The sequence below is a fragment of the Strongylocentrotus purpuratus genome, unplaced genomic scaffold, assembly GCF_000002235.5.
Source record: "Strongylocentrotus purpuratus isolate Spur 01 unplaced genomic scaffold, Spur_5.0 spur5_scaffold_7, whole genome shotgun sequence".
Taxonomy (NCBI): Eukaryota; Metazoa; Echinodermata; class Echinoidea; order Camarodonta; family Strongylocentrotidae; genus Strongylocentrotus; species Strongylocentrotus purpuratus.
The window spans coordinates 24,243,471-24,269,450 of NW_022145613.1; the positions used below are offsets into that span (position 1 = coordinate 24,243,471).

The window sequence follows — 25,980 nt, forward strand, 5'->3', positions numbered from 1 at the left end:
TGTTCAGTGAGGGAAGAGAGTCATCCGCTCCTCGTCTGTCACCCTGTAAGTTTCTCTCTCTCTCTCTAGATTCATAAGATCATAGGATGCATTCCCACACTGCTATGTTCAGTGATGGAAGAAAGTCATCCACTCCCTGTCTGTTACCCTGTAAGTTTCTCTCTCTCTCTCTAGATTCATAAGATCATAGGATGCATTCCCACACTGCTAAGTTCAGTGATGGAAGAGAGTCATCCGCTCCCTGTCTGTTACCCTGTAAGTTTCTCTCTCTTCTCTTAGATTCATAAGATCATAGGATTCATTCCCACACTGCTTTGTTTAGTGATGGAAGAAAATCATCCACTCCCTGTCTGTTACCCTGTAAGTTTCGCTCCCTCTCTCTAGATTCATAAGATCATAGGATGCATTCCCACACTGCTATGTTCAGTGATGGAAGAGAGTCATCTTCTCCCTGTCTGTTACCCTGTAAGTTTCTCTCTCTCTCTCTCTAGATTCATAAGATCATAGGATTCATTCCCACACTGCTATGTTCAGTGATGGAAGAGAGTCATCTGCTCCCTGTCTGTTACCCTGTAAGTTTCTCTCTTTCTAGATTCATAAGATCATAGAATGCATTCCCACACTGCTAAGTTCAGTGATGGAAGAAAGTCATCCACTCCCTGTCTGTTACCCTGTAAGTTTCTCTCTCTTTCTCTAGATTCATAAGATCATAGGATGCATTCCCACACTGCTAAGTTCAGTGATGGAAGAAAGTCATCCGCTCCCTGTCTGTTACCCTGTAAGTTTCTCTCTCTCTCTCTCTAGATTCATAAGATCATAGGATGCATTCCCACACTGCTGTGTTCAGTGATTGAAGAGAGTCATCTGCTCCCTGTCTGTTACCCTGTAAGTTTCTCTCTTTCTAGATTCATAAGATCATAGGATGCATTCCCACACTGCTAAGTTCAGTGATGGAAGAAATTCATCCGCTCCCTGTCTGTTACCCTGTAAGCTTCTCTCTAGATTCATTAGATCATAGGATGCATTCCCACACTGCTAAGTTCAGTGATGGAAGAAATGGAAGAAAGTCATCCACTCCCTGTCTGTTACCCTGTAAGTTTCTCTCTCTCTCTCTAGATTCATAAGATCATAGGATGCATTCCCACACTGCTATGTTCAGTGATGGAAGAAAGTCATCCACTCTCTGTCTGTTACCCTGTAGGTTTCTCTCTCTCTCTCTAGATTCATAAGATCATAGGATGCATTCCCACACTGCTAAGTTCAGTGATGGAAGAAATTCATCCGCTCCCTGTTTGTTACCCTGTAAGTTTCTCTCTCTCTCTCTAGATTCATAAGATCATAGGATGCATTCCCACACTGCGAAGTTCAGTGATGGAAGAAATTCATCGCTCCCTGTCTGTTACCCTGTAAGTTTCTCTCTCTCTCTCTCTAGATTCATAAGATCATAGGATGCATTCCCACACTGCTAAGTTCAGTGATGGAAGAAAGTCATCCACTCCCTGTCTGTTACCCTGTAAGTTTCTCTCTCTCTCTCTCTCTAGATTCATAAGATCATAGGATGCATTCCCACACTGCTAAGTTCAGTGATGGAAGAAATTCATCCGCTCCCTGTCTGTTACCCTGTAAGTTTCTCTCTCTCTCTAGATTCATAAGATCATAGGATGCATTCCCACACTGCTAAGTTCAGTGATGGAAGAAAGTCATCGCTCCCTGTCTGTTACCCTGTAAGTTTCTCTCGCTCTCTCCAGATTCATAAGATCATAGGATGCATTCCCACACTGCTATGTTCAGTGAGGGAAGAGAGTCATCCGCTCCTCGTCTGTCACCCTGTAAGTTTCTCTCTCTCTCTCTAGATTCATAAGATCATAGGATGCATTCCCACACTGCTATGTTCAGTGATGGAAGAAAGTCATCCACTCCCTGTCTGTTACCCTTTAAGTTTCTCTCTCTCTCTCTAGATTCATAAGATCATAGGATGCATTCCCACACTGCTAAGTTCAGTGATGGAAGAGAGTCATCCGCTCCCTGTCTGTTACCCTGTAAGTTTCTCTCTCTTTCTCTAGATTCATAAGATCATAGGATCATTCCCACACTGCTTTGTTTAGTGATGGAAGAAAATCATCCACTCCCTGTCTGTTACCCTGTAAGTTTCTCTCTCTTTCTCTAGATTCATAAGATCATAGGATGCATTCCCACACTGCGAAGTTCAGTGATGGAAGAAATTCATCCGCTCCCTGTCTGTTACCCTGTAAGTTTCTCTCTCTCTCTCTCTAGATTCATAAGATCATAGGATGCATTCCCACACTGCTAAGTTCAGTGATGGAAGAAGAAAGTCATCCACTCCCTGTCTGTTACCCTGTAAGTTTCTCTCTCTCTCTCTCTCTCTAGATTCATAAGATCATAGGATGCATTCCCACACTGCTAAGTTCAGTGATGGAAGAAATTCATCCGCTCCCTGTCTGTTACCCTGTAAGTTTCTCTCTCTCTCTAGATTCATAAGATCATAGGATGCATTCCCACACTGCTAAGTTCAGTGATGGAAGAAAGTCATCTGCTCCCTGTCTGTTACCCTGTAAGTTTCTCTCGCTCTCTCCAGATTCATAAGATCATAGGATGCATTCCCACACTGCTATGTTCAGTGAGGGAAGAGAGTCATCCGCTCCTCGTCTGTCACCCTGTAAGTTTCTCTCTCTCTCTCTAGATTCATAAGATCATAGGATGCATTCCCACACTGCTATGTTCAGTGATGGAAGAAAGTCATCCACTCCCTGTCTGTTACCCTTTAAGTTTCTCTCTCTCTCTATAGATTCATAAGATCATAGGATGCATTCCCACACTGCTAAGTTCAGTGATGGAAGAGAGTCATCCGCTCCCTGTCTGTTACCCTGTAAGTTTCTCTCTCTTTCTCTAGATTCATAAGATCATAGGATTCATTCCCACACTGCTTTGTTTAGTGATGGAAGAAAATCATCCACTCCCTGTCTGTTACCCTGTAAGTTTCTCTCTCTTCTCTAGATTCATAAGATCATAGGATGCATTCCCACACTGCTATGTTCAGTGATGGAAGAGAGTCATCTTCTACCTGTCTGTTACCCTGTAAGTTTCTCTCTCTCTCTCTCTAGATTCATAAGATCATAGGATGCATTCCCACACTGCTAAGTTCAGTGATGGAAGAAATTCATCCGCTCCCTGTCTGTTACCCTGTAAGTTTCTCTCTCTCTCTAGATTCATAAGATCATAGGATGCATTCCCACACTGCTAAGTTCAGTGATGGAAGAAAGTCATCTGCTCCCTGTCTGTTACCCTGTAAGTTTCTCTCGCTCTCTCCAGATTCATAAGATCATAGGATGCATTCCCACACTGCTATGTTCAGTGAGGGAAGAGAGTCATCCGCTCCTCGTCTGTCACCCTGTAAGTTTCTCTCTCTCTCTCTAGATTCATAAGATCATAGGATGCATTCCCACACTGCTATGTTCAGTGATGGAAGAAAGTCATCCACTCCCTGTCTGTTACCCTGTAAGTTTCTCTCTCTCTCTCTAGATTCATAAGATCATAGGATGCATTCCCACACTGCTATGTTCAGTGATGGAAGAGAGTCATCTTCTCCCTGTCTGTTACCCTGTAAGTTTCTCTCTCTTCTCTAGATTCATAAGATCATAGGATGCATTCCCACACTGCTATGTTCAGTGATGGAAGAGAGTCATCTGCTCCCTGTCTGTTACCCTGTAAGTTTCTCTCTCTCTCTCTCTAGATTCATAAGATCATAGGATGCATTCCCACACTGCTATGTTCAGTGATGGAAGAGAGTCATCCGCTCCCTGTCTGTTACCCTGTAAGTTTCTCTCTCTCTCTCTAGATTCATAATATCATAGGATGCATTCCCACACTGCTAAGTTCAGTGATGGAAGAAAGTCATCTGCTCCCTGTCTGTTACCCTGTAAGTTTCTCTCGCTCTCTCCAGATTCATAAGATCATAGGATGCATTCCCACACTGCTATGTTCAGTGAGGGAAGAGAGTCATCCGCTCCTCGTCTGTCACCCTGTAAGTTTCTCTCTCTCTCTCTAGATTCATAAGATCATAGGATGCATTCCCACACTGCTATGTTCAGTGATGGAAGAAAGTCATCCACTCCCTGTCTGTTACCCTGTAAGTTTCTCTCTCTCTCTCTAGATTCATAAGATCATAGGATGCATTCCCACACTGCTAAGTTCAGTGATGGAAGAGAGTCATCCACTCCCAGTCTATTACCCTGTAAGTTTCTCTCTCTCTCTCTAGATTCATAAGATCATAGGATGCATTCCCACATTGCTATGTTCAGTGATGGAAGAAATTCATCCGCTCCCTGTCTGTTACCCTGTAAGCTCTCTCTAGATTCATTACATCATAGGATGCATTCCCACACTGCTAAGTTCAGTGATGGAAGAAAGTCATCCACTCCCAGTCTATTACCCTGTAAGTTTCTCTCTCTCTCTCTAGATTCATAAGATCATAGGATGCATTCCCACATTGCTATGTTCAGTGATGGAAGAAAGTCATCCACTCTCTGTCTGTTACCCTGTAGGTTTCTCTCTCTCTCTCTAGATTCATAAGATCATAGGATGCATTCCCACACTGCTAAGTTCAGTGATGGAAGAAATTCATCCGCTCCCTGTTTGTTACCCTGTAAGTTTCTCTCTCTCTCTCTAGATTCATAAGATCATAGGATGCATTCCCACACTGCGAAGTTCAGTGATGGAAGAAATTCATCCGCTCCCTGTCTGTTACCCTGTAAGTTTCTCTCTCTCTCTCTCTAGATTCATAAGATCATAGGATGCATTCCCACACTGCTAAGTTCAGTGATGGAAGAAAGTCATCCACTCCCTGTCTGTTACCCTGTAAGTTTCTCTCTCTCTCTCTCTCTCTAGATTCATAAGATCATAGGATGCATTCCCACACTGCTAAGTTCAGTGATGGAAGAAATTCATCCGCTCCCTGTCTGTTACCCTGTAAGTTTCTCTCTCTCTCTAGATTCATAAGATCATAGGATGCATTCCCACACTGCTAAGTTCAGTGATGGAAGAAAGTCATCTGCTCCCTGTCTGTTACCCTGTAAGTTTCTCTCGCTCTCTCCAGATTCATAAGATCATAGGATGCATTCCCACACTGCTATGTTCAGTGAGGGAAGAGAGTCATCCGCTCCTCGTCTGTCACCCTGTAAGTTTCTCTCTCTCTCTCTAGATTCATAAGATCATAGGATGCATTCCCACACTGCGAAGTTCAGTGATGGAAGAAATTCATCCGCTCCCTGTCTGTTACCCTGTAAGTTTCTCTCTCTCTCTCTCTAGATTCATAAGATCATAGGATGCATTCCCACACTGCTAAGTTCAGTGATGGAAGAAAGTCATCCACTCCCTGTCTGTTACCCTGTAAGTTTCTCTCTCTCTCTCTCTCTCTAGATTCATAAGATCATAGGATGCATTCCCACACTGCTAAGTTCAGTGATGGAAGAAATTCATCCGCTCCCTGTCTGTTACCCTGTAAGTTTTCTCTCTCTCTCTAGATTCATAAGATCATAGGATGCATTCCCACACTGCTAAGTTCAGTGATGGAAGAAAGTCATCTGCTCCCTGTCTGTTACCCTGTAAGTTTCTCTCGCTCTCTCCAGATTCATAAGATCATAGGATGCATTCCCACACTGCTATGTTCAGTGAGGGAAGAGAGTCATCCGCTCCTCGTCTGTCACCCTGTAAGTTTCTCTCTCTCTCTCTAGATTCATAAGATCATAGGATGCATTCCCACACTGCTATGTTCAGTGATGGAAGAAAGTCATCCACTCCCTGTCTGTTACCCTGTAAGTTTCTCTCTCTCTCTCTAGATTCATAAGATCATAGGATGCATTCCCACACTGCTAAGTTCAGTGATGGAAGAGAGTCATCCGCTCCCTGTCTGTTACCCTGTAAGTTTCTCTCTCTTTCTCTAGATTCATAAGATCATAGGATTCATTCCCACACTGCTTTGTTTAGTGATGGAAGAAAATCATCCACTCCCTGTCTGTTACCCTGTAAGTTTCTCTCTCTTTCTCTAGATTCATAAGATCATAGGATGCATTCCCACACTGCTATGTTCAGTGATGGAAGAGAGTCATCTTCTACCTGTCTGTTACCCTGTAAGTTTCTCTCTCTCTCTCTCTAGATTCATAAGATCATAGGATGCATTCCCACACTGCTATGTTCAGTGATGGAAGAGAGTCATCTGCTCCCTGTCTGTTACCCTGTAAGTTTCTCTCTCTCTAGATTCATAAGATCATAGGATGCATTCCCACACTGCTATGTTCAGTGATGGAAGAAAGTCATCCACTCCCTGTCTGTTACCCTGTAAGTTTCTCTCTCTCTTTCTAGATTCATAAGATCATAGGATGCATTCCCACACTGCTAAGTTCAGTGATGGAAGAAATTCATCCGCTCCCTGTCTGTTACCCTGTAAGCTCTCTCTCTCTCTACACTGCAAAAACAGTGGTGTAAATTCAACACCATAGGTGTTAATATTAACACCATTCCGGTATCTATATCGGAAAACACCAGTTGGTGTTATTAACACCAAGGTCTGGATTTGAATGATTCAATTCTACTCTGGTGTTGCAATTCAATTCTATTTTGGTGTTAATATAAAATCCTACACCATTTTCTGGTGTAACAATGAATCTGATTTCTGGTGTTATTTAACACCACCGCCTGGAATGAAATAATTTTAATTCTACTCTTGGTGTTGCACTTCAATTCTATTGTTGGTGTTATTTTACACCAATTCTAGAATTAAATAGTATAATTCTGCTCTTGGTGTTGCCATCCAATTCTATTTATGGTGTTAATATAAATCCAGCACCATTCTTCGGTGTTGCAATAAATCATATTTTTGGTGTTATATAACACTAAAGGTCTACTACTTTTCTACTCTTGTATTGCAATTCAATGCTAGTCTCAGTGTTTAAAAAACTCAACACACCATTCTTTCAACACCAACAATTCATTCCAGCTCACTCCATCTTAACACATGCACAGAAAAATATTCAAATACACACAAGAAGTGAAAAGAAACAATTTTTTTTCGTAAAAAAAACAAAACATGGTGCTTGTTTAATCAATAAATTAACAACTTGTTTTCATTCATGTTGAAATCAATGATGCTTAGCGTTTTTATCTTGTATGGTTCAACATTAAATCCTTTTGTCATGTATTCAAAATCTGTGACTCATTTGTCTGAATACAACAAAACACACTTTTTTAAATCATTCAAAAATCTGTTATTATGAATCCCCCTTATAAGTAAAAAAAAAGGATGAAACAAGTAACTAAAAATCATTCAAAATCTGTTATTATGAATCCACCCTTATAAGTAAAAAAAAAAAAGGATGAAACAAGTAACTAAAAATTTTCCAATATAAAAACTTTAAACAATGTCATAATTCCTTTCAAGGAATGAAAAATCAAAGTCGTTTCTAATAAATAGAAACTAAACAGGATGCAAAATGCATGTATAAATGAAGACAAAACAAAAAAAAACAACAAACATTATGCTTCTACATCAGAGTGAATTATGTAGCTAATAAGAATTTGACACATTTCACCTTGAATCCTAGTACATGCATGCTGAAGGAAAATATCACAGAATCTTTTTCATATGAAATATACAGAGTGCCCCCCCCCCAAAAAAAAAACCTTGGAAACTGCTAGTATAATCTGCAGGCAGACTCTCGGCTTCGGTTTTTCGCAAGTTTCGTAGTGCATATTTCAGAGTCTGCAGTCAGAGACTACTTTCACTCATATCATGATCCCTTAAAGGGAGCATAACTGTATGTGTATATGTAGTCTCTAAATGCAGACTCTACATCGTGCACTATGCAAATTGCAAAACCGAAGCCAATGGTCTGTGCCCGCAGACTAATTATAGTATGACTTTAATTTCTTATGCTAGAACAATAGCAACACTAACAAATCTCATCCAGCAGTTTTGTTGAACAAGATTTTTTTACCACAGGCCTGCAACCATTGAGATTCAGGATGATTTAATTATTTCAGGGGATTTTTATCTCCTAGCTTCACTGCTTGTAAAGGGTTAAACAAATGTTTCAAAAACATTGAAAAAACACTATAAATTCTACATTCATTCTAATATAGGTGAACATTCTTTTACAGCTTTCTGTTTACAAACATATTCCATTTTACATCGTGCACTATGCAAATTGCAAAACCGAAGCCAATGGTCTGTGCTCGCAGACTAATTATAGTAAGGCTTTTTAATGTCTTATGCTAGAAGCAGCCTTCAAGAACAATAGCAAAACTAACAAATCTTATCCAGCAGTTTTGTTTAACAAGATTTTTTTTTACCACAGGCCTGCAACCATTGAGATTCAGGATGATTTAATTATTTCAGGGGATTTTTATCTCCTTCACTGCTTGTAAAGGGTTAAACAAATGTTTCAAAAACATTAAAAAAACACTATAAATTCCACATTCATTCTAATATAGGTGAACATTCTTTTACAGCTTTCTGTTTACAAACATGTATTTCCCATTTTACTCCTGGGAGAAAAAAATCAAAAAGTAAAATTATGCATTTCTATATCAACTAATTCGCTGCTCGTTTTTCCAACAGGATATAAACAACAACAACACAAAATCAGTCCATGCACTTCTAGTTCACTGGCTTTCATGCACAAACATCATAGAATTGTTTTTCTTGTAAGAAAAAAAAAGAAAATATACAACAGCTATTTGACTTCAATTTGTTTTCGAATTAACCAATTTAAAGATGTTAACAATTAAGAGTCCAAAATATTATTGATCAAAATTATTTTTAAAACCATTGATACCACTAAGCAAAACCAGACATTAGCTTGAAAGCTTTAAATTACTTAAAAAGTACATGCCTTGGTGCTACATACTTCCTCGAGTCTGTCTTCGACAAAGTTGTCATCAAATCTAGTGGTTTGTAGTCAACAAGTTCCTTTTGATTCTTCACTACATGACAACGTGGAAAACTAAATTCTACTGCATAGGCATGATAGTGTGAATTGTAATACACTGTATCTAATTGGACAAGTACAAAAAATACAGTGCTATGGTGTACAATGATATGCTCTATTTGACCAAACAGAGGAAGCTCGCTAACATCATGGCAGACCAGAAGTGACAACTGATAATGTGTTCCATGTACTTTAACCCAGTTGGCATCAAATAATTCAGTAGAAAGATCCTCTACTTGGATTTGCTCTTGCACAATCTGTCCAATATTTTCATCTAAATCTGACAAAAGTAGTGAACTACCTGGCCCAACCTCCAGATATTCCAAAGGATGGTTTGACTGAAGATGGAACGTTAGTGCTGTCTGATGTTTTTTGGCAAGTGATTTACAAATGTTTTTGTAATTACGCACAGATTCTGCAACACGGCCAAAATAGTGATGTTTCGCTTCGTACCTCATACACCATACATGTATGAGTGGCCCAACTTCTCTCAAACACGTTGGATAATGCACCATAAAGTGGTGTTTTGGCAACAACCTTCTGTCAGGAAAGGTTTTCTGGAAATGTGTGTGATGTTCTTCAGTAAGAATAGACAATTGGGCTATCAAGCCTGCTGTCAATTGAGGAGCAAAAATAATGTCCATACAATCTAGTAATCTAAGTAGCAATTCCCAGTAGACATTTCCTTCTTCAATGTCTTGAGCAATTATGAATGGCAGATTTCGAATCAAGCACCATGCTTGCATAGCCTTCTGTCCAACATCATTCCTAGCTGACCTAAGTTTAATAAAGGATGAAACAAGTTCTTGTTATCTGTACGGTTTAAGCAATGGCTGGCGACTCTCTGATTCAGTTCATCTTGGGACAAGAGGGGCGGTTGCCTTTCATATATAAAATACTCTAGAACAAGTTTCAGCTCCTACTGAACTATGCCTTCCAAAAGATCATGCATTATATCTAGTGAAAAGTTTGCCAAGACATGAAAGTAAATACAATCATTCAATACAGTCTTTTGTTTCACTCCAAACACATGTGACTGGTAGCTAATTTGAGCTTCAGCTTCTTCTAAATTGCTCATAAGTCTGCCTGGTGCGCATATCCATTGAAAACCTCTTTGAATTTGTTCTGTGCCTCTTCCTTACTTGTAACACATAATCGACAGTAATAATGAGCAGAAAAGCTCTCTACAAATCCCAGTAGGGAATTAGCACCAAGATTATCAGCACTTATTTGAGTAATGGTCCCCTTCTTCACAATTCCAAAGGGAGCATAACTGTATGTGTATATGTAGTCTCTAAATGCAGACTCTACATCGTGCACTATGCAAATTGCAAAACGAAGCCAATGGTCTGTGCCCGCAGACTAATTATAGTATGACTTTAATTCTTATGCTAGAACAATAGCAACACTAACAAATCTCATCCAGCAGTTTTGTTGAACAAGATTTTTTTACCACAGGCCTGCAACCATTGAGATTCAGGATGATTTAATTATTCAGGGGATTTTTATCTCCTAGCTTCACTGCTTGTAAAGGGTTAAACAAATGTTTCAAAAACATTGAAAAAACACTATAAATTCTACATTCATTCTAATATAGGTGAACATTCTTTTTACAGCTTTCTGTTTACAAACATATTCCATTTTACATCGTGCACTATGCAAATTGCAAAACCGAAGCCAATGGTCTGTGCTCGCAGACTAATTATAGTAGGCTTTTTAATGTCTTATGCTAGGAAGCAGCCTTCAAGAACAATAGCAAAACTAACAAATCTTATCCAGCAGTTTTGTTTACAAGAATTTTTTTACCACAGGCCTGCAACCATTGAGATTCAGGATGATTAATTATTTCAGGGGATTTTTATCTCCACTGCTTGTAAAGGGTTAAACAAATGTTTCAAAAACATTAAAAAAACACTATAAATCCACATTCATTCTAATATAGGTGAACATTCTTTTACAGCTTTCTGTTTACAAACATGTATTTCCCATTTTACTCCTGGGAGAAAAAATCAAAAAGTAAAATTATGCATTTCTATATCAACTAATTCGCTGCTCGTTTTTCCAACAGGATATAAACAACAACAACAAAAATCAGTCCATGCACTTCTAGTTCACTGGCTTTCATGCACAAACATCATAGAATTGTTTTTGTTGAAGAAAAAAAAAGAAAATATACAACAGCTATTTGACTTCAATTTGGTTCGAATTAACCAATTTAAAGATGTTAACAATTAAGAGTCCAAAATATTATTGATCAAAATATATTTTAAAACCAATTGATACCACTAAGCAAAACCAGACATTAGCTTGAAAGCTTTAAATTACTTAAAAAGTACATGCCTTGGTGCTACATACTTCCTCGAGTCTGTCTTCGACAAAGTTGTCATCAAATCTAGTGGTTTGTAGTCAACAAGTTCCTTTGATTCTTCACTACATGACAACGTGGAAAACTAAATTCTACTGCATAGGCATGATAGTGTGAATTGTAATACACTGTATCTAATTGGACAAGTACAAAAAATACAGTGCTATTGTGTACAATGATATGCTCTATTTGACCAAACAGAGGAAGCTCGCTAACATCATGGCAGACCAGAAGTGACAACTGATAATGTGTTCCATGTACTTTAACCCAGTTGGCATCAAATAATTCAGTAGAAAGATCCTCTACTTGGATTTGCTCTTGCACAATCTGTCCAATATTTTCATCTAAATCTGACAAAAGTAGTGAACTACCTGGCCCAACCTCCAGATATTCCAAAGGATGGTTTGACTGAAGATGGAACGTTAGTGCTGTCTGATGTTTTTTGGCAAGTGATTTACAAATGTTTTTGTAATTACGCACAGATTCTGCAACACGGCCAAAATAGTGATGTTTCGCTTCGTACCTCATACACCATACATGTATGAGTGGCCCAACTTCTCTCAAACACGTTGGATAATGCACCATAAAGTGGTGTTTTGGCAACAACCTTCTGTCAGGAAAGGTTTTCTGGAAATGTGTGTGATGTTCTTCAGTAAGAATAGACAATTGGGCTATCAAGCCTGCTGTCAATTGAGGAGCAAAAATAATGTCCATACAATCTAGTAATCTAAGTAGCAATTCCCAGTAGACATTTCCTTCTTCAATGTCTTGAGCAATTATGAATGGCAGATTTCGAATCAAGCACCATGCTTGCATAGCCTTCTGTCCAACATCATTCCTAGCTGACCTAAGTTTAATAAAGGATGGTTTGTTCTTGTTATCTGTACGGTTTAAGCAATGGCTGGCGACTCTCTGATTCAGTTCATCTTGGGACAAGAGGGGCGGTTGCCTTTCATATATGAAATACTCTAGAACAAGTTTCAGCTCATACTGAACTATGCCTTCCAAAAGATCATGCATTATATCTAGTGAAAAGTTTGCCAAGACATGAAAGTAAATACAATCATTCAATACAGTCTTTTGTTTCACTCCAAACACATGTGACTGGGTAGTTTGAGCTTCAGCTTCTTCTAAATGTTGCTCATAAGTCTGCCTGGTGCGCATATCCATTGAAACCTCTTTGAATTTGTTCTGTGCCTCTTCCTTACTTGTAACACATAATCGACAGTAATAATGAGCAGAAAAGCTCTCTACAAATCCCAGTAGGGAATTAGCACCAAGATTATCAGCACTTATTTGAGTAAGGTCCCCTTCTTCACAATTCCATTAGGGAGAGCAATGCCAACTGTTGACAGGATATTAATGTCTTTTACAATGTGCTTGAGAATAGCATTAAATCCATATTTCTTGGCATCTTCAGCATACCATAGAGCTATAAGATTGATATTGGAAAGATTGGAATTATACTTTGGTGGCAGATTTTTCAAAATGAAATATAAAGCACCTATCTTGTGAATTTTTGTTTTTGAACCAATGGGGTTCACAGTCTCGAAATCATCATAAAAACAGTGAATTTGGAGGGCATTCTCATCTTCATGGAAAAGAGGGGTTTTCTCAAATTGTGAACCATCACAATAATCTCTCATTACACCATCTGTGCTCTTATGGTCATGAGTAGCAAAATGCAATATATCTTTATTGCTTAAAAGCTGCTTCAAAGAATCTAAAATGGGAACGTAAACAAATGTATCTTCAATAGCAATCTGTTCATACTGCTTAGTTCTTTTATTGAGACGACTATCATATCGGATGCCTAACTTGATTCTTGTGGTTCAACAAGTCCAATTGATTCACAATACTTTGTCCGCTTATATTCTGAATTCAAATTTTCAAAGGGCTTTTCAAGCATAGCAAAATGTGTTTGAATCTCCTTATAAGCCTCGGATTCTATAGGCAGCTTATGTTTTAAGAAAGCAGCTGTAACGGCTGCCGATGCACTTTTTACTACATCACCTACAATCGCACTGGTTGTTTCTACTACATCATTTACAACTTTTCCAGAGTTTGCACTATTTGCTGAAAATTTTGAAATTACATTTACACACTGCCTGTTCAAGGTATCTACAGATAAAATGTCATCTTCATATACATCCTGATCTTCAACAATCTCATCATTATTAATATTGTATTCTTGAAGACTTTCAAGACTTTCTTCAGGAAAGTCACTCACTTTATCATTTTCATTAGACTGCTCTTTATTATCTGGAAAATCGGTTTTAAGGTGAGTCTGCAAATGTCCCCGAAATCCTCGAAAAGTATGAAATGTTCTCGCACAAGCTCCCTGCCCACAGGTCAATACTTCTTTACCATCTTCAATAACTCCATGTTTCAATCTCAAATGTTGAACCAATTTGGGTATTGCAAACTGTTTGTGGCATTTGAAGCAAATCATGGTGCTAACAATTTCGATCTAATTTCACGTACTCTTGGTGTTTCCCGGGACACTCCGATATCGATTTCAAAAATGGCAGTCTGGACAAAAGTCCAGAACTGCCGCAGAGACAAGCAGTACTGCAGGCCAAAGACAAAGTGGGTCTTGAAGAGTAAATCTACTGCTGCTTCGACCGTGCGTGCCGAACATGGAATGGCCTTGTGATCCACAATGATCATGTAGTTGGTGATTCGGGCCTTGGAATTGCCAATTGCCAGAAGGAACGGTTGACTCTTGGTCTCTTTTGTGTTGTCGAGGAATGCTTGAATACTCCCTCCTGTCTGTGTTGAAAACAAATTATTTGTATAGAATGTAACTAGCACTCAACGCATTTCAATACTCAACGCATTTCAATGAACAACATATTTCGATCAACATTTTTAAAAGACAGCCTTACATGTAGTACTGGGGGAAATTGTGTTTTTACAAAAGGGTTATTGGACAATAATGTAGGACATAAAACCAAATCAAATTTACATCAAAGAAAAGAATTGGAATTGGTCCATCAAATGATATAACATCAAAATATCAGATGATATTTTTGTAATGAAATACAATTTTTCTTACCCTGTAGAGGGGTAAAAATGCAAGTACTTTCAAAGCTTGTTTTATGTATATGATTAAAAAGGGTCTTTCTAATGTGGTCAAGACATTTCAACTTCCACAAAAGGAGTACGAAAAATAAAGATACTGCAATTTCTGCACTATTATTAACTTGCAGCAAATTTGTGGCATGAAATATTCCTTTTCATTTATTGATTCTCCATGTAGGGCTGTGAAAATCAAAGGCAACATGCCTGATATATCACACAAGTTGTTACTATGTTTTCATACACAACATGTTCCTAGTATTTGTTTGCAAATCTTGATGTCTACTGTTCTAGTTTATTTTACTCCGACCAATTTCAAGGCGGGTGAAGTTTTTGAATAGGCCTAAATTTCTCGAGCACCTTCTCTGTCCAAATCAGTCTAAGCCTCTTCATGTAAGAGATCATAAACCAATATAATTGTTCTCTTTGAACACACATCACGATGCTTTCTGAAACTTTTTTTTTAATGCAGCAAGAATGTGTTTTATGTGACAGGGTATTACCGGTACTTAATATTTACAGTTCTCTTTCGTAATGAAAAGCTAAATACCTTCTGAAATTGAATAACCCTCGAGAGAGCTGAAGAAATGGACACTTTTGCTGACGCAGCTTTGGACTTCCCTTGGCTTGCAGGAGGCAATAGGCACAAGAGGAGGAGGATAGCAGATGTGCTGGAATTCCATCCTGTGCATTACAAAATGAAAATGGTTATTATTAAACAGGCTTACATGTTGATCAAGGTGAAAAATAGAAGTTAAATGTACCAAAATAATTACAAACTGACCTGCTAAAATTTGAATCAAAATAGCCTGTAACAAGAAACTATTATAAGAAATAAGTATATAGTCGAGGACTTATCAATATTATAGCCAAAGCATGCAAGTGGCTGTTAATGCAGTTTAGGGGTACTAAACCAAAAATCCAATTGATGCCAGCTTGGCACCCTTGGAGAAATTTTACTGACACTTATAGCAACGCCTTCTTCTTCTTTCTTATGAGAATTTATACAAAGGGGGATGGGAAAAAAGAAATCAATAGGAAAATAATAAACGGGATATTTATGCATGGGAGAAGGCAACATTCATGGCAAAGCACCTAACCTAGATTGTTCTCTGTTGACACATATATAACAAACTCTTTAGTAGCATAAGTTCATGTTTTTTTTTTTTACAATTTTTTTCTTGTTCTACTGAATTTAACATGCTTCTACCCAATTTGACATCCTTTTCATGATTAAATCACAAAAATTGCATCAATACTGGAATCAAATGTTGCAATTAACAATTTATCAAATATGTCCCCTATGGGCCACCATATTTTTCAAAGTTAACTAATGAAGAAAAACAAAAATATCATGATTTTCTGAATTCTAAAGCATTTATCTTCAAATAAAGACAGAGTAAACACAAGCAAGCTGCTAATATGTAAATGCAGGGTCCTGTGGGGTCGATTCAAGTTCATATTATAAGATAATAAGCCATGCATATCATATCTGAGGAAGAAAAATAACAAAGTGAACATATAAACATGATGCTTTGTTTCAAAACAGAAGCTCATTCTATTTCAAAAGTAATGATTGGCAATGTGATAATCCTTATAAAGATTCCACAATGGGCCATGCAACAAACTTTTTTCTTCATAATTATATAAATTTCTTCTTCATAATTATATAATTAATATAATAAAAGAATTATGGAGAGCATGTTCCAACTACAAATAACTTTGCCAAGTGGGCATGTAATGTAATTTTTTGTAATTCTCATTGCAACAAGAGTCCACATTATTTGAGATGCCCAATAACCCTACTGTATCCCAGCCTTCCAGATAAATATAATTTGTTGGAGGAGTTGACAAAAAAAAGGGGGGGGGGGGGGAATTGTTTTAATTGGGATGGGTCATTTTTTGTGATTTCAGCATACTTGTCCCTTAATATACATTTTTAATGAGACTGCAAGCTCTTTGGTGGAATTCTCAATGGTGGTTTAAGACCAAGGTCTAAACTTGGTTCAAAACCATGGATTGGATTAGATTTGCATGTATTCTAAAACTTGTCCAATGAACATGCTTGTGTGAAGCACATATATGCTCAAATTTAAACTAACCTATCAATGGTTTATCCATGGTCTCAAATAAACCACCATCAAGAATTCCACCCTTTATGACATCGGAGGGTGCATTCAAGGGAATGTGCAAAAATACCTTCTTTATTTTGATCAGAACTGTCATAAGATGACAGAAGCTCCATCACTGTCAAGTTTCCTTTCTGCTTCAGAAGTTGTCTTGCAAGTGTAACAACCTTGGGCTTCAACTCGGGCCATTTGGTCAGGAAACGCGAGTGATTTTCAGGAAAAAGTTTCCGAAAATCTACCTCAATCTGCAAGAATACATGTAAAAGGAAAACGGGGAAAAGAGAGAAAAAATAAACTATGCATAATTTTACAGTACAGATACCCCAGTTAGACTAAATCAGCAATATAATAAGGTACCGTCAAAGCTCAGACCCCCATATATACACACCCCAGATCCAGGAAAAGGGGATTCTTCAAATATTTATCTGAATAGCAACCACTAAGAAGTACTTTTGAAGGTCTCTCTACACAAAATCCATACATGAATGAAACTTGCTGGACCTTTGAAATAGATTAGATTTGCTAGATATCACTCATGTTGATGCTCACTGTCCAAAGGTACATGACAACCAGTAATGGTGATTGTTCACCAACAGACAGTCACATGCGGTAAATACAGATACAGATTGAAGGATAAAACTGGCAGAATCTTCGGACTGATATTTTCAAAATCTCAAACATATATAATAAAACAGAGAAATATGAATTTGATGCCTCAGTGCCAAGTAATAATTCTGATGCTTTAATTCCCATACACATAATTTTGTTGCCTTAGGCCTGAGAGGCTAAATCAAGAATTAGGAGTAAATTTTTTTGTAACACTTACCAAACCTGGAACAGTTTCAAAAGGAAACTGTTCCAAAATATCCGATGCGGAGCGTCCGTCCCTGACCATATGCTGTCTAACAGGAAAAGTGGATTTCATCTTTTCAACAACCAGGGTAGAATCACGTTCTAATGTTGGACAGTGTCGTAACCAGTTGAGGTCTTCATCATAGGTGCAGCCTGGAGCAGATTCTTGGTCACCTTCTCGGACCTTCCCAGGACCACCATCTCTGCTTGATGGCTTGGGTAATGGGTTGGATGTCTTCTCCTCTGTTGTGCGGTTAACATTTTTTATTCTAGCAGCCAGGAATCCCGTGTTACTTCTTGCATCAAAATAAGCTTCCTAAAGTGAAAGAACGAGATGAATCTTTGACCGCGTGGTTGAAAATGTATGTATAAGCTTTTTGTTGATAATATTAACCTTGAAATGATGCACAAAATGATGTGATGAGAAATTGTAGTTTTCAAAGAAATTTTAGCAAAGTAGCATTAGTGTCATATAATGCAAGCATCTTGACTTTGATACAAGGAAGCAGCCATCACTCTGCCCCACTTCAAGAAAAAAAGAGTTTTGAGTGGTTGTGAAGGAGAGTAGAATGGTATCATACATTTCTTATTGGATATTGTGCCAAAGATGGTGGAGTGTGACCTACACAAGATAAAATTTAAAAAAAAAAAATTCTTCTCAGAATATAATTTAGAGAGATTTTGAGGGTATTTTTATCTTATCAGAGTATCATAAGTTTTCTTTTGATTAATGGAATGCAATACCTTCTTATCAGAGAGGACCATGCAGGGCCCATATTCAATTAAATACTTCAGTCAGAAAAATAAATATTTTTTCTTAGATTTTTGCTCGGATAAAATACTTTGCAGATTTTGGTATTCAATTCATAAATTTGGCTAAGTATTTTACTTTAAATTTAAGACACCTCTAGAGGAGACTTAAGCCAAAGCATTTACAAATTTAACTGGTAGATGAAGGCTTACATGTATGTGCGCAGTCACTCTCAGCTGCGGAGAATTATGAAGTAGCGCATTTTTGGTGCAATGTGTTGATTGCGCATCATTTGGTCACAAAATCGTGATGTCACAATGCCTCTCAATAAGTATTTTACTTAAATTTTGACTTACTAAAGTAAAATGCTAAGAACTGAATTGAATACAAAATAAGTAAATACCTTAGCCAAAATACTTAGTAAAAAAACTTACTTAGTCAAAGTATTTATTTGAATATGGGCCCAGATTATAATACTTACATGACCTGTGCTAGTAAACGGATCCTTGAGTCTTGGAAACAGATTCACTATCCCCATGGCATATTTGGTTTTCATAGCTGCTTTTGGATGTTTGCTGTGAAATAAGAAAGCACATCTCCTGTATGAGAATTACAGTCATATGGACTCATGACTGGCTCTATTAAAACAGAACTTAGTATGTTGATAACAAGTAGCATACCCCTAGTGGTCTCGTCTGCATCATATAATTTGCTATAGTTTAGTATTTTTTTATTACTTTAAAATCTCAAAATATCACATGGTTAGTTCATAATACATTTATAAAGTGAGGCCTCATGACGATGAGGCCGCTAACATCTACGGCATTAATCTATTTTAACGTAATGACCCAAAAATGTCACTCACAAGACTGGTAATACCTGATAACCATCATGTGCAAATCACATTTAAAACTAGATGAATCTTCGACCACGCACGGTCAAAATTTAAGCCTCTGCCATCATGCGATCAGAAAGATATTATTGCTTGTTCCATGCCATTGGAAATCCGAAACATTTTGGGTGATTTTACAAATTTTGGGCACTATGAACTTTGACCCCGTGAACCCAAAATCTTCTTCCTCCCATGCTAATACATAATTGAGCTAGGTTTGAAAGAAATTAGTTCAATTTGTCTGAAGTTATAGCAATATCGAGCTTTTTTCGGGTAATTTTTTACAATTTTTGTTTGGCCCTGTGACCTTTGCCCTTTGACCCCCTAAACCCCAAATCTAATCAGTTCATCCTCACATGTATATAAATACTTGTGTCAAGTTTGGTAAAAATCCGTCCAGTAGTTCTGAAGTTATCGTGGTAACAAGTTTCCGACGGACGGACGCACGGACGGACACACGGACGCACGGACGGAAGGACGGACGGACAACCCCGAAAACATAATGCCTCCGGCACCACCTGACGGTGGCGGAGGCATAAAAAATGAATATTTTGAAAAATGATTTTGAAGAGACAACAAATTCCTTTAAAGTTGACCATGTTACCTCAGTTTCTTTTCACATAATTGGTAGTACCTGATAATTATTATGTGCATTTACACAATCATAAAAGAAAATTTGCTGGCACTTACCCATAGTGTTCTTGCATGTGGGCTACCAAAAGGTTAATCATCTGCCGTCTAGTTTTATCTTGAAGTGCTCCAGTCAATTCATACTCTCGGAGAATGGCATCACCTCTGTGCCGCAAAATTTCTTGTACAAACTGCAAACAGGTAAATCATCCCATTAAGTCATAAATAAACATATTGAGTTTATAATGCACTTTCAGGCACTTTAATTCATACTGACCTTTCTAAGGGCACGAAATTTTATGAATGACTATGAATTTATATAGGTACATTATGATATTAAAATTGATATATGGCCAATAATCATAAATTCTAAATAATAATATATTTATTTATAGAGCTTGAAATAGTTTAAATATTGTTAAATACACACTCCCACAAACACCCCAAACACACATATGCACACACGCACATACACACACACGAGGGGACACATGAGGCTACAGGTAAATTTGTGTTTATTGTAATGCGAGTTCCTTCTACTTAATATAGACATGCAAGCCCAATGCCATGGGGAGACCGTCTAAAGTGCCCTGAACAGTGTTCATTACTTTCATATCCACAAACAATACAGCAGGAAACTATTCTATGTTTGGGATCATCATGAACACTACAATAAAGGTTATGTAACAATCGATGCATCTCATCTTCAACTTTTTAATTTTGATATTAGTCCTTTTCCTTGATACCCTCAGAGGTCTATATGGAACCAGATCATGAGATGTATTATTCGATGATTATTTACCTCATTTCTCTTTCCCATTTCTAAAACATTTCATAAAATTTGGCAATTCAATTTAAACCTCTAGACATAATATCATTTGTTTGAAATCATACCACCCATTGGAAGAAAATGAAACTGTAAAAGTTTATGGAAAACTTATGACAGATGACGAAGCAAAAAAGATGGCCAATATCTTACAGGAGTCGTCAGCTTAGATGTACCAAAAAAGAAATCAAATTAGTTGCCTAATGTTAACCTATACCATTACAAAAACCTTACTACAGGAAATATTAATTTACAATGTTAGTTCTAACTACACTAGATGTATTTTTTTTCTCCCAATATCATTTTCAATTTTAAATAATATGAAATCCGTATAGGTGATGAGTCCCTTATATTATGTTGATTATGATAGCTGAGATTGAAATGAAGCAAACAATTTTTTCTTAACCTTACCTCACAAGAGTTGTCAGTGATTGCACCTGATTCACTGAGGGCATTTAATCGTGGCCTCTTTCTACTGGAGCAAAAACTTGAATCAGATTCTGAGCTACTCAGGGAAGAGGAGCTGGTATCCACCTTGATAGTGTCTGCACTTGTGATGCTATGTACATCTGAACCTTTAATAAAGAAAAAAAGATATAAAGCCATGAGCACTGTTAAAAAACAATGAATACTGGCATCTTAAACTTTGGTAGAATTGAATACAGTTGGGCCTCCTTTATCCCCACACTTGGGATCAGCACTAACATGCATAAGGGAATCCTATATTCAAAACATGCAGTTGCCGAGTTTGAATGAATGCATGTTTCTGATCATGAAAAATTGAATTGAATGTGTAATAACAATGTTGGGAATAATGTATATAAGTAACCCAAATAGTTTGCGATATTACGAGTATGCTTGAAATCTTTGTTGGTTCCGCTAATTATTTGAGTAAAATAGGCAAATTCTCAAGTGATCTGGATAAAGGAGACTGGATAAGGGAGGTCCAACTGCATATAAATTTCTATTAGTCTAAAACCATCAGAAACCAGCTAAGTTATATTGGTCTGACACATTTGTTAATTTTATAATACTTGAGCATTTTTTAATGGACAATTTGTTAATTGATGCATTCATTCATGTCTAAGTGAATTATAATACTAGCATTTAGAAATGTTCAATTACTTTTCCATTGGACTGTTCCCAATGAAACCAATAGGTCTGTCCAATATAATCCAACAGAATTCTTTCATGATGGTTTTCTATAAGTATAAGACTAACAGAAAGAAATTGTTGGATTCCTATTATTGGATCAGCAAAAATTTTCTGATGGATTTCTAATGGACCAACAGAAGTATGTGTTGGATTTCTATTGGAGCAATATAACCTTTCTGCTGGTTTCTATGGGTCCTTTATTTCCCTTTCCCTATTGAAACCATTAAACTTATTGGTTTCTATGGGTCCAATAGCCCTCACCTCGTGCTATCACACAAAGCAAACAGAATCAAAATCAGATGAGAAATGGCATAGGAGTGGCCTTTTGTAGGATTTTGAAGCAAAAGGTCAAAGATCATACACAGACACGCACAGAAACACACAAGTATGGCGCCCGTTTCACAGTCCCCTCCTCAAATTTGTTCGGTGGGGTCACAATTTAAATTAAAGACATTTTTTTTTTAAATGCAAGTTTGCATTGTTAAAAAATTCAATTTGTAAGAATCTGTAATTTTTATAATCTTTAGACTTCGAATTTAGATCATTGACCGCCCACAAATCACGGCTCTTGTGGCAAGGTTACGTCATCAAAAAAGGGTAGGTTTTTTTTTCCTCCACCAAGTTTTGAGACCTGTGCCTGTAATTTGAACTGCACATTCATTTATTGCTTATGAAAAGCAAAATGTTAATTCCCTAGACTCTATACAGCATACAAGCCTACACTGTACCTGCTACCAGACGAACGCTGACTCATTTTAACATGCATGCACATACAATGATCAGTGGCGGATCCAGCAGGGGGCGCACCCGGCATGTGCCCCCTCTATATTTTGAGAATTACCTCGTGAACATACACATTACTAAGGTTAAATTGTGATCTGCGCCCCCTCTTTATTTTTAATATGCTCTTTGCACCCCTCTAACTCTATTTTAAAATCCTGAATCCGCTACTGATGATATCACATTTAGCAGGGATTTGCAATTTTGTATTATAATGCACTTTATCCAAAACTTACCAGACCATTCTTCATCTTCTTTTAGCACCATGAGGCCGACTGTGGGATTGCTGGTCACCACATCTCCTAGTACGTCATCGTCTATACCAAACCCTTCTTGTTCATCCACAAGTACGAGATCTTCCCCATCCCTTATGTGGAATTTTCTTCTGACTGTAGGAGAGATTAAATAAATGAGAATAAATATCACAGTGCACTTTTCAGTTTCTTACAGATTGATGGCTCAGTCATAATAAACGAATGCTGCAAAAACTGCTGCTACAAGCCCAACTGTGCTATAGTATACAAATAACGCACGTCCCAGAGTGCAATAGCGGTGAATGCAGTACGCGCGAGGTTTCTTTATATTGGTGCCGCTCTGTGCAACAAGCCGCTTGCGGCGAGTTGACAGTGCGAACCATCTGAAGAAACCGAGCGAACACTGCATTTACGTTTCGCACAACAGGGTCAAGTGCGTTATTTGTTTTATAAAATAGCGACACAAACAGCAACAAACAAAAGTTTAGATCTTAAGTATACGAGAGTTCGATCTAGATCTAGAGTTATGTTGGTTCTAGAAATAAAATGAGGGTCTAAGACCTTGCAGGCTTACCAAAAAGTCTACAGGATTCATTGTTTGATTAAAAATAAAATGCATAGGGTGTCTAGAGACGAGTCTACATCAGACAGCTGAAATTCCTGGCTTCATTATAAAATCCAAAAGTCAAAACGGGTCTAAATCCAAGGCAAAAGTAAAACAAAAATTTGCTTTCTAATAATACCCCGCTCTAGCTAGAGCTAACGCGTACGCTGCGCTGGGGATCATGGTGGATCTTGGAGCGTACAATATTAGCTACGCGTAGCCTATAGCCTACAATGCACTCGAGGGAGCGTACTAGTACTACGCGTACGCGCGCGCACTGGATCCCCATGGTCACGCGTACGCACCGTGCAATATAACTTTTTACTGCGCTTTTTCTGCACTCATTTCTGCAAAATCGTGCTTGCATCAAAAATTTGTCAATGCCATGTGACGCGTATTGACCAATCACGATGCTTAAAATACTAGGCTAGATCTAGAGCCATTTTATAATACACCCTAAAACTGTTAAATGGGACATCAAGCTCAACCGGGGGTGGAGTTTGGACTGTTGTGTGCGCTACAAATAGTCTAGATCTAGATCTAGATCTAGAGATTGAATTTCCATGTTTATTATTTTTGCATTTTTTTTATTACATGAATGGGGTAGATCTAGTCTAGATCTAACGTTAGATCTAGATCTAGATATCTAGGCCTAATGTCAATGCAGATCTAACGTTAGAACTCTAGATCTAACTGTTAGGCCTAGAAATCTAGAGTCTAGATCTAGTCTAGACTTCTAGATCTAGATCTAGATCTAGCCTAGACCTGATATTTTTGCAAAAACCCAGGATTAGGCCCTAGACTAGGTCTAGATCTACTGATTTTTCCTTTACATTTTGAAACAAATATGTATTAAATAACAATATATAGACCTAGATCTATCATGAATGTTTGCCCTTTGGAGTATTTATCAATGATAATTTTTCAGAAATCCATAAAATATTAAATGGCATCATGCTGACCGGATACCCAACCCGGCCGGACAGCCAAGGCATAGTAGGCCTAGACCTCTAGGCCTGGGCTACCCAACGACAGGCGCGGCTAGCGCCAGCTGACGAACACGTAATACTATAGGCTAGATCTATAAAAGTTTATAACAAACAAGAACCATGTACACTTACTGAGTTCAAAGAATCCTACTGTGTCTTCTGGATCTATAGGCAGGTATTTTCTAATACTTCGATCCGCTGAACAGACCCTGACGCTTAATGGCATGGTTGCATGCACTTCGATCACTTCACATCTAGAATCTAGGCCTAATTTGAAGAATTACTACTCCAGAATCAAGACTTCAAGTCAGTGCCAGTGAAATTCTCTAGCCACATGCTCTCGTCTAGCTGTGCGCGCGCAGCTGCAGAGGCGCATATCGGATCATATGACAACTTTCGTCCAATGATTTTCGTCGAATTCTCTAGCTTATGCGCATGTGCGATTTTATAACACCAAATATGACACCATCAGCCTGTAATTGAATATTTTCACACCGTTGGTGTTATTTTTCGCCAATCGGACATGAAATGAACACCAAGGGTGTTGATATTTTTCTATTCCATGCTGGTGTTGAATATTTAACACCCTGGTTTTTGCAGTGTAGATTCATTACATCATAGGATGCATTCCCACACTGCTAAGTTCAGTGATGGAAGAAAGTCATCCACTCCCAGTCTATTACCCTGTAAGTTTCTCTCTCTCTCTCTAGATTCATAAGTCTAGATCATAGGATTCATTCCCACATTGCTAAGTTCAGTGATGGAAGAGAGTCATCCGCTCCCTGTCTTTTACCGTGTAAGTTTCTCTCTCTTTCTCTAGATTCATAAGATCGTAGGATGCATTCCCACACTGCTATGTTCAGTGATGGAAGAAAGTCATCCACTCTCTGTCTGTTACCCTGTAAGTTTCTCTCTCTCTCTCTAGATTCATTAGATCATAGGATGCATTCCCACACTGCTAAGTTCAGTGATGGAAGAAATTCATCCGCTCCCTGTCTGTTACCCTGTAAGTTTCTCTCTCTCTCTCTAGATTCATAAGATCATAGGATGCATTCCCACACTGCTAAGTTCAGTGATGGAAGAAATTCATCCGCTCCCTGTCTGTTACCCTGTAATTTTCTCTCTCTCTCTCTCTCTAGATTCATAAGATCATAGGATGCATTCCCACACTGCTAAGTTCAGTGATGGAAGAAAGTCATCCACTCCCTGTCTGTTACCCTGTAAGTTTCTCTCTCTCTCTCTCTCTCTAGATTCATAAGATCATAGGATGCATTCCCACACTGCTAAGTTCAGTGATGGAAGAAAGTCATCCGCTTCCTGTCTGTTACCCTGTAAGTTTCTCTCTCTCTCTCTAGATTCATAAGATCATAGGATGCATTCCCACACTGCTAAGTTCAGTGATGGAAGAAATTCATCCGCTCCCTGTCTGTTACCCTGTAAGTTTCTCTCTCTCTCTCTCTAGATTCATAAGATCATAGGATGCATTCCCACACTGCTAAGTTCAGTGATGGAAGAAAGTCATCCGCTCCCTGTCCGTTACCCTGTAAGTTTCTCTCGCTCTCTCATGAATCATAAGATCATAGGATGCATTCCCACACTGCTATGTTCAGTGATGGAAGAGAGTCATCCGCTCCCTGTATGTTACCCTGTAAGTTCATATCTCCAGTTAG

At 38.1% G+C, this 25,980-nt stretch overlaps 2 protein-coding genes across 2 annotated transcripts; both read right to left on the bottom strand.

Annotated features, from left to right (window-relative positions):
• Positions 1-8,847: 8,847 nt before the first annotated feature.
• Positions 8,848-12,673, bottom strand: LOC115919721. The gene is made up of 2 exons (XM_030973720.1): positions 12,173-12,673; positions 8,848-9,737 (listed from the first exon to the last, which is right to left on the bottom strand). The coding sequence occupies exons 1-2, from the start codon at positions 12,535-12,537 to the stop codon at positions 8,888-8,890; spliced, it is 1,215 nt and encodes a 404-aa protein (XP_030829580.1). The 5' UTR covers positions 12,538-12,673; the 3' UTR covers positions 8,848-8,887.
• Positions 12,674-13,195: 522 nt separating this feature from the next.
• On the bottom strand, positions 13,196-24,915 carry LOC115919720. The gene is made up of 9 exons (XM_030973719.1): positions 24,443-24,915; positions 22,700-22,852; positions 20,940-21,103; positions 19,763-19,893; positions 18,662-18,755; positions 17,404-17,745; positions 16,648-16,822; positions 14,999-15,132; positions 13,196-14,139 (listed from the first exon to the last, which is right to left on the bottom strand). Exons 1-9 carry the CDS (start codon positions 24,534-24,536, stop codon positions 13,816-13,818), a joined length of 1,611 nt encoding a protein of 536 aa, XP_030829579.1. The 5' UTR covers positions 24,537-24,915; the 3' UTR covers positions 13,196-13,815.
• Positions 24,916-25,980: the final 1,065 nt, after the last annotated feature.